The 9,117-nt window shown below is 45.5% G+C and overlaps 1 protein-coding gene across 1 annotated transcript; it reads right to left on the reverse strand.

Moving 5' to 3' along the window:
* Positions 1-652: 652 nt before the first annotated feature.
* LOC147270704 (uncharacterized) lies at positions 653-4,501 on the reverse strand. Its single transcript, XM_086205335.1, has 5 exons — positions 4,406-4,501; positions 2,741-3,145; positions 2,467-2,622; positions 2,165-2,259; positions 653-965 (listed from the first exon to the last, which is right to left on the reverse strand). Exons 1-5 carry the CDS (start codon positions 4,499-4,501, stop codon positions 686-688), a joined length of 1,032 nt encoding a protein of 343 aa, XP_086061461.1. The 3' UTR covers positions 653-685.
* Positions 4,502-9,117: the final 4,616 nt, after the last annotated feature.

Below are 9,117 nucleotides of genomic sequence, written 5' to 3' on the forward strand. Positions count from 1 at the left end.
CTTCATCCTGGTCTTTATCTTCAAACATGCTCCTAAATACATTTTACAGTCGACCATTTTCAGTCATAAATGTGAAGGAAACTATGTCATAGCGGGCATTTCTCTCAGATGCAACAGACAACATAGTGGAGAACTATAAAGCATCAAACATCAGCAGATGATCAGTCTTTAAGGTAGAAACTGGTGCATGGAAGCGGCCGTGTGATTGATGCTTCTTTAACTAAAGGAACAGCTCATGTTTTCCAGCTGAACAAACGAAGCCCACCGTCACCTCAGTGTAACGGAGAGAGTAAAGAGACGAGAAGAGAGAGGGAATAGAAATCTGCTGAGAGGAAGAGTGGTTCAACGATGGAGAAGCTGCTTTTAGAGTGTTAAAGCAGGAGTCCCCAATCATGTCCCATGGAGGGCCGAGTGTGCAGGTTTTCATTCCAACCACTCGCGACACCATCGACCAGAGACCAAGAGAACTAATTAGAAAAAAGAAAGAAAGAAAAGAAAACAAGGAAAAGAAAAAAGGCAAATCTGTTGGAGTCTTTTTTTAAATTTTGTATCTGTTTGCAATTTTTTTTGTTTTTGATGGCTTGATTTTTTTGGGGGGGGGGGGGATTGCTTGAAAAAGAAACCAAAAAAGCTCCATTCTCTCAGCCCCCCATGGCACATGATGGGGACCCCTGATGTAAATAGTTCATTCCATTAGCTTGGTTTTGAGGGTGTGGACCTTCTTGAACAGCTTTGCTCCATCAAGCTCCAAGAAGAGTTTCTGGAATACTTGGAAGGTATTTTGGAGTGTTTTGGGATACTCAAGGTTCAGGGCACAGATCAAGCCCATCAACAGCATGCAGGCGTTGGTTGGGTTTCCACACCCAGCCAGAACTTGGTTGCCCTCAATCACAACTGACACTTCTGCGGGATCCTCCTCAGCCATGACATTATGGACCAGGATCACCTTCATCGTTTGTTCTGTGGTCCTCACATGAGTCCTCCATGTTAAAAAGGAATAAGAAAAAGCATGTGATTTTTTAATTTAAGGGTGTATATATATGGGAGGAGAGAGGAGAGATGGGAGAAGAGGAGAGAGGAGAGATGGGAGAAGAGGAGAGAGCAGAGATGAGAGAAGAGGAGAGAGGAGAGATGAGAGAAGAGGAGAGAGGAGAGATGGGAGAAGAGGAGAGAGGAGAGATGGGAGAAGAGGAGAGAGCAGAGATGAGAGAAGAGGAGAGAGGAGAGAGCAGAGATGAGAGAAGAGAGAGGAGAGGAGAGATGGGAGAAGAGGAGAGAGGAGAGCAGAGATGGGAGAAGAGGAGAGCAGAGATGAGAGAAGAGGAGAGATGAGAGAAGAGAGAGGAGAGGAGAGATGGGAGAAGAGCAGAGATGGGAGAAGAGGAGAGAGGAGAGCAGAGATGAGAGAAGAGGAGAGAGGAGAGCAGAGATGAGAGAAGAGGAGAGATGAGAGAAGAGGAGAGAGGAGGGGAGAGATGGGAGAAGAGGAGAGATGAGAGAAGAGGAGAGAGCAGAGCAGAGATGAGAGAAGAGGAGAGATGGGAGGAGAGGAGAGATGGGAGAAGAGGAGAGAGCAGAGCAGAGATGAGAGAAGAGGAGAGAGGAGAGCAGAGATGAGAGAAGAGGAGAGAGGAGAGCAGAGATGGGAGAAGAGGAGAGAGCAGAGGAGAGATGGGAGAAGAGGAGAGAGGAGAGCAGAGATGAGAGAAGAGGAGAGAGGAGAGATGAGAGAAGAGGAGAGAGGAGGGGAGAGATGGGAGAAGAGGAGAGAGGAGAGCAGAGATGAGAGAAGAGGAGAGAGGAGAGCAGAGATGAGAGAAGAGGAGAGATGGGAGGAGAGAGGAGAGCAGAGATGGGAGAAGAGGAGAGAGCAGAGGAGAGATGGGAGAAGAGGAGAGAGGAGAGCAGAGATGAGAGAAGAGGAGAGAGGAGAGACGAGAGGAGAGGAGGGGAGAGATGGGAGAAGAGGAGAGAGGAGAGCAGAGATGAGAGAAGAGGAGAGAGGAGAGAAGAGGAGAGCAGAGATGAGAGGAGAGGAGAGAGCAGAGATGGGAGAAGAGGAGAGAGGAGAGATGAGAGGAGAAAAGATAACAGAGGAGAGGAGGTAGGGGAGGAGGGAAAGCAGGTAAAGGAGGCCAGTCAGCCATCAGTCACTTCCCAACATACCTGGCAGTCTTGGAAGAGCTCTTCTTGCCTGTCCCCAAGATGACTGATGAGGCAGCGGAGAACTCCATCCCTCTTCTGGTAAATGCTCTGAGACTGTGAGGAGATCCATTTATTAAATACAGATTTACATGCCCTTACACTGAAGGCACTTTTTCACACACAGTATTTGACACTTCACCGATTTTATGATGAACTCTTGGTTAGAGCTTTCACTTCATGGATGACAATGCAAATGTTTCAAATGATTTCACTTCTATTTCACTTCAATCACATCTTGCTCATTCCTCAAAGCAAACATACCTCATTTATAGAGTCCAGCAGAGGACGCATCTTGGAACCAGTAGCTCCTCCTTTTGCACGCATCAGCTGCAGAAGACGGGGTGTGTACCCATCAAGTTTAAGCATGAATGTCCCCTCCAAGGACATTGTCGTTATACGACGGAACTCTTCTTTGATGTGGTGAACGAGTCAATGAACAGTGTACGAAACGTTCAATGGCAGACACCAGACATCAAAGTTAAAGTAAACAAATGAATGTTTCTTGGTGGAGAGAAAGATGATCAAACATTCTCACCTGAGCCTCACTGAATAATGCGGGCCACCTTTCTTTGAAGACACTGATGGATGGGCTGAGGGTCACCACTTCGACTCTTCGACTTGAAAAGGTTTTGGACATTTTTTCTGCGATTGTCTTTGCATTATTCTTCTTTTTTATTTCACTGATCAATTCAAGTCTCTCATTCTCCAACGGGTCTTCATCTTCTCCAGCAGGATGCGGAGGGAGATCATTTACCTCGGCTTTCTTTGGCTTTTTCACATTTTTAGCGGGACCTTTACCGTCTGGATGCTTCCTCCTTAATGTGTTGACTTCTACTTCAGGATAGGCATATTTTGGTGACTCTAGCTTGGCACGGTAATTGTGCATTTGGTACTTGATGCGCTGCTGCCAGCCGTATAACCCAGCAAATGATCCCGGCTCCTGAAGGCATGGAAACTTCTGAACAAGGGCTTCAGACACTGAGGTTGTTTGCTCATTTGTGGGGTATGCAGTGACAGAGAAAATTACTTTTGAAAGGTCATGCATTATTGCTGATTTCACTCTTGCATCTCGGAAGTGTATTCCAGTGTCTTGATAAGACTTGTTTGCATCTGCAAGGATAAGCTCAACATCACGGGAAAACTGTGGAATTTTAAATGGCACTGGCCATGGAGCAGAGCGGCATGAACCAGGGAGAATGATGGTGTCTTTGAGCTGGACGATGCACAGACACTTGAGAGGATGGATCAGGATCTCCCGGATGGGTGTCAAATTCACTTTTACTCTCATGAGTGGTGTCCAGTGAGCTCACTGTTGAGGACAGTCCTGATTTATGCAGTGGTAGTGGGTGTAGGTCAAGGGTGATCAGTGGTTCTTTTCTTACCACTTTCACAGTGGCCTTGTGGTGCAGATCCGCAGTTGAGGTAAGAGTAAAAAAATGGTTCCCAAAGTCTTCGTCTTCATATAATAGTCCAAATTCCCCATGTAACTGGAAAGTTTTACCAACAACTGAAACAAGGTCTTCCACTGTATGAGGCATTCCTGCCGGAAGCATCAGCTTCTGTATGTTTTGTTCTTCTATTAGGACTCGTAACCGGACCGCCATTGTTGTTGGGAAGTGTTGTCCTCAGCTGTATTGACAGATAACCTAAAGAAATTTAGACAGTTGATAGATATGTTTACTTGCACAGGTTCATTTCATTTTCATTTGAACATTTCCAGACTTTACACACCCTAGTTTAGTACCATGTGGTGAGTACAGGATTGAGTAGTTTTATTCTTATATTTGTTAGTGTGGACAGCCCTTTAAACTCATGTATTTTGTTTTAAGACACCAAGTTCTTGTTTTCTTTCAACTGGCAAAGTGTGCACACAATTGATATGACAATTACTCAACCCAAGTCTACTTCCTCAAATGTGCCAATGAAGTGTTTAAGGCACACCATCCGACCATCTGCTGTACTGTATGCAGCCAGGGGGTATGTATCCTTGAGTTTTGAATGCTGGAGGATTTTTCTCTCTCCTGTTGGCTCCACCTTAAAGCTCCTCATGTGTTCACCATCCACTCAGCAATTTCAGGCCCAAGACTGGGGTTTCATGCACAATTATTATTTGCAGTATTTCTCCAAAGTCAGGCAAGCCTCCTGTCGATCCAAAGGGCAGCAGCATTCCAACTTTGTAGTCTGTGCCTAAAATGGTTACCTTGCTTGTCATGTTTACAACCTCTGCTCTGGGGAACTCCCTTGCAAATGACTCCTTAATGCTGTCATTTAGAACATCGACTGCCACTTGAGTCATCCGGGACACCGACAGTGTTGACCTCTGATTGTTGCAATCAGGTGTATGATATGCAATCATTGACTGGTGTTTTTTTGCCAGTGTCATGACAATGTTTCTAAAAGACACAGTCTGCCTCACAATCCTTTTGAAAAATCGATGTTTGGCTTCAAAACCGCATTGTCCAGAAATTCACAAGTGGCCCAAAAACAGTCGTAAGCCATGGATAATGTTCAAGGAAGTGGTGTTTTGGTTTCAATGTCTCCTCTGGGAACACTTCTTGAAACCTGTAACGGTGTTCACTGATCTTGCTCTCCATGTACCCAAGTGTCTTTCTGTGCTTTTGTTTTAAGTTGAACATGAATGTGGGTATTTTATTTTGAATGAACTATATCCTGAGCGGAGGCTGCATGAGAGGAGCCTGTGGGAGGAGCGACCTCACAGAGGAGGTGTGCAGACTAACAGTACAGTGTATAATCTTAGATTGTATAGACGGCAATCATTAATGAGAACACTGTACTGTTAGTCTGCACACCTCCACTGTGAGGTCGCTCCTCTCAGGCAGCCTCCGCTCTCAGGCAGCCTCCATTCGGCATACAGTTCATTCAAAATAAAATATCCACGCTCATGCCAACATAAAACAAAAGCACTTAACGAAATTTTTTAAAAAAGTTTAGTAACAAAAAAAAATATATACTATTGACAAGTAATTAAAATATTTTACGTTATATTGATTACTAATGAATGCATTGGTGAGAAAAGCGACGCTAGTAGGAAGTGCCCTCACGATTTTATTTTGAAATGTATCACGTGATTTCCCGTAGTGACAGTGGAGGTCTGCAGCCACATGCCTCTCTGGTAGTCTGGACATTAGCATCAGCTTGCTCGATTGGGGCGAGCCAACGCCTGCCACGGCAGTAACGACTCCACGGCGAACACGAGTTCAGTCGGTTCCAGTCACTCTTTATGCAGTCTATGAGGACAGTACCGGCTATGGAGTTAGCATGCTAATCGACGCTAATGTCCAGACGACTAAAAAAAAACAAAAAAAACACACACACAGTTGTCAGGAGGCAAAAGCTTAAACAGGCTTTAAATGGGTTGAATTATTCTGTGAAGTTGAGGGGATTTAACATGGTGCTCACAGGGAATTCTCTCGGTTTTGCTCTGTTTTGGATCCCTGGTATAGTCGCCATTTAATGAATTGCAATTTTTGGTAGGTTGCCGCTTGATTCTGCCCGTTAGCTGGTGGCGCTATATGCTATTGCTAGCAACTTTGCTAACTTAGCGATAGCATATAGCGCCACCTGCTAACGGGAAGAATCAAGGGGCAACCTACCAAAAATTGCTCCAAATATGTCTGAAAAATCGACTCGCAAAATAACAAGTCGTTCACATCCCTAAATACGATATGTAAACAATGTAGAGTTATAACGTACATGTACGCATGCTACCACCACCGAGGTATGTGAACTCCCGCGCGCGAATTGCACGCAAAGCCACTAATGGTCCATTATTAAGGAGTTGAAAGAGGGAATATTGTATCATAATGCAGCGGAGACGACATAACTGGGCAATAAAACAACTTCACTACATGTTATGATTCATAAACAAGCTCGACTGTGCACGTAAGCATAACATTACTGAATAAAGAGCTGCCACCTGTCACTGATTGAAACATTTGGTTCAAGTATTCAGAATCAAGCAGGAGACCACAACTCGTGAAGTATCTATCATTTCATAAATCAACATTTACATTCGTGATTATATAAAGAGCAAAATGTAAAAGAGTCGTCTTAATTTACCTTCAGTCCAGTAACGGTACTCCGACGATCTGCAGCCTTCGGTTAGAATCAGGTTCAAATCCAGTCGCAGTCTGGCGCATGCGCAATTTGCTGCATAGGACTGATGGCTTCTGGGTATATTTTATTAAATTTTTCGATGTAACACTTAATGCTGTTAGCAATTGGGGATAGTTTACCCTATTTTTATTTATTCTCTTGCTGACTAGAATAATCGAGTAAATTTTAGACGATTTTCATGGATTATAATTACTACTCTCAAAAATCATTTATTACAGTGTACATGCACACACACACACACACACACACACACACACACACACACACACACGCACACACACACATTTTATCTTCAGCAGGTTCACCAACAACAGCTTGTCGTCTTCCACAGGACTCAGGACTCTCTGGTGGCACCACACATTTCTAAATGAGTCCAAATCTCCTGATATTTGATGAAAGCTGAAGTCCAGCTGGATCCTGGATCCTGGATCTGATGAGTTCCACACACAGGAACAGAACCCACCCTCCTCCTTCAGCTCACATACACCACCATCTTGGCCTGGACCAGCACAAAGAATACTTTTTACTTTTGAGAGTGAGGTTCCCATACATGGAAATCTAATATTTATTATACTGCAGTATATTTTCCAATATACTTTGATGTCTGAACTCTGACTCTGATGTCATTGGTGCTGACTGAATTCTACCCCCTGACAGACTGAAGGCTCCTATTGGTGATGTCATCATAAATATATGAAGGTCTTGTTTCAGTGTCAGGAACCAATCAGAGCAGCCTCCTCCTGACTAAACAGCTCTACTCATCAAGCCCCTGACCCCAGACTCTTCTTGGTGAACTGATCAGAGATCAGATTAGTAGAGAAGCAGTGACACAAAGGGAAACTTCCTCATTCCCTGAACGCAGCTTCATCAAACAGAGCAATGCTAACTGGTCACCTGCAGTAGTGATGTCATCAGGACAGGAAGTTGATCTGACATGGGAACTTTGACTCAGATCAACCAGGGAGGGAGGAGTTCTCAGAGTCTGATTGTGCTGATGAATCATAAGAACTCTCCATCACGCCGTGGTCTCAGCGTTGGACCTGATGTCCCAGGCTTCAAGAGTTCTCCCCAAACTCTCAGGGTGGGTCTGACCACATCTGAGCAGGACACCATGAACAGGCTACATGAGGACATCTCAGTGTCAAATCTGTCATTTCCTGCTGCCAGTAGGTGGCGCTGTGGTCACTACTGACCTGTAGATGTGTTCAGACTGGGATGTTGATCAAACCTGGAAGTTTCAAACAGATGGAGGTGGAGAGGATTCAGAAGAGTTGAAGCTTCATTTTAGTTGGAGCCTGAAAATGAGGTGAGACTGAGGGCTCCCAGGAGTTGCAGGTAGGTGCTGCCCCCTAGTGACCCAATGGAGAACAACATGTAATGACATGCACGTTCTCCATTTTTCCATTTCTTGACTTCATTCATCCTCCAACTTCTTCAAGCTGGAAGAGAGTGAGATCATTTAAAGTAGAGAGTCAATAATCAGCATCTCATCACTCATTTGTTCTCTGGTGGTGACCTCACGACTCAGCAGTGTGACATCACACATTTCGCTGATGTCATCCTCAAGTGTGTCACTCAGTTCATGCAGCCTTCATTGTTTTATTTTATTTTGGTTCACTTTGATCTTCACAAAGACAAAGTGCGTCTGATGGAGGCACCACTGACAGAGTGGAATGTTTCCATGTTGCCATGACAACGTGAGGCCCCTCACCTCCTCTGTTCCTTCTGCCGGTCGGCGTCAGAAGAGCAAGATGGCTGCTTCTCCATCTGGGTGGATGAGCAGCTCCTCCCATCTCAGGCAGACGCTCCCTGGCTGCATGTCAGCAGCTCCTCAAAGCTCCTTCTGGTTTCTTTGCTCTCCTGATGCTGCGCTGGTGGATTTGTCCACCTCTCATTCTCCAGGGTTCTCAGCCTCATGTTCTCTCCCTCCTGTTCCAGCTCCTCCAAGTTTCCAGTGGAAGTTTGGCTTTTGTTTGCTACTTTGTCTTTTCTCCTCTGTTGGTGCTTTGAGTTCCTTTGTTGTTCTTTGTCTTTTCATCATTCAAGCCTCCTTTTGTTGAACGCTCCTCTCCCCCGTCTGTATTTGGGTCCTGTTCTCCTCCACTTTGGCCAAGAAGGCGGCCCAACAAGAGTCACCAGTGATGTCACAGCTCCTGGATGCCCCGCCCCTTCATCTGGTGCAGGTCGTGTGATGTCACTGAATCCCACTCAGACCAAACCAGTCAGAGATCAGTGTGTTTGTGTCAGTGATGTCATCGCTGCTGACATCACAGCCCTCCATCCATACACGCCAGACTGAGGTGGAGCAGGTGATGTTGGGGTTTTCAAGGTCTTCGTCATGAGTGGGAGGGGCTGAGCTGGTGAATGATCAGCTGACCAGGTCTGGGCTCAGTTCAGATGTTGAGCCACTGCTGACTGCCGTTTGCCTGAGGAAGACCCAACGTTCCCCTCAAGAAATGGAGGACAGTTTTTAGTGCAGCGTTCATTCTGGTTGGAGTTTTCCTTTCCTTTGCCCTGCACCTCTCTGGTGGGGAGGTGCTCCCTGTTGACCAGGACTCAGTGGAGAAGACTGGACCAGGACCTTCACTGGTTCAAGGAGCACCGAGGCAAAGGGAGGCCCAGACCAGCAGCCAGGGTGACCAGTTTGAAAAGCTGCTCCTCTTCCATGCTGACTTGTTGGTGTCTCCTCTTTTATTCCTGAGTGATTTTAATCTCAGCTCTCTGAACCTGAATGGAGCAGAACCAGGAAATCATTGCAGGAAATCATGGAGGAGA

The sequence above is a fragment of the Aulostomus chinensis genome, chromosome 1 (assembly GCF_037954235.1).
Source record: "Aulostomus chinensis isolate RoL2024-O1b breed Wild chromosome 1, RoL_Achi_v1.0, whole genome shotgun sequence".
NCBI lineage: Eukaryota > Metazoa > Chordata > Actinopteri > Syngnathiformes > Aulostomidae > Aulostomus > Aulostomus chinensis.

What these genes read in the sequence shown, in the direction of transcription:
- LOC147270704 (XM_086205335.1), bottom strand. Translation starts at nt 4,501, where the DNA reads ATGACTCAAGTGGCAGTCGATGTTCTAAATGACAGCATTAAGGAGTCA. An exon ending in CATTATTCAGTGAGGCTCAG is followed by an intron (nt 2,623 to 2,740) that starts GTGAGAATGTTT and finishes CTCGTTCACCAC; the next exon opens with ATCAAAGAAGAGTTCCGTCG. An exon ending in TGCTGGACTCTATAAATGAG is followed by an intron (nt 2,260 to 2,466) that starts GTATGTTTGCTT and finishes ATCTCCTCACAG; the next exon opens with TCTCAGAGCATTTACCAGAA.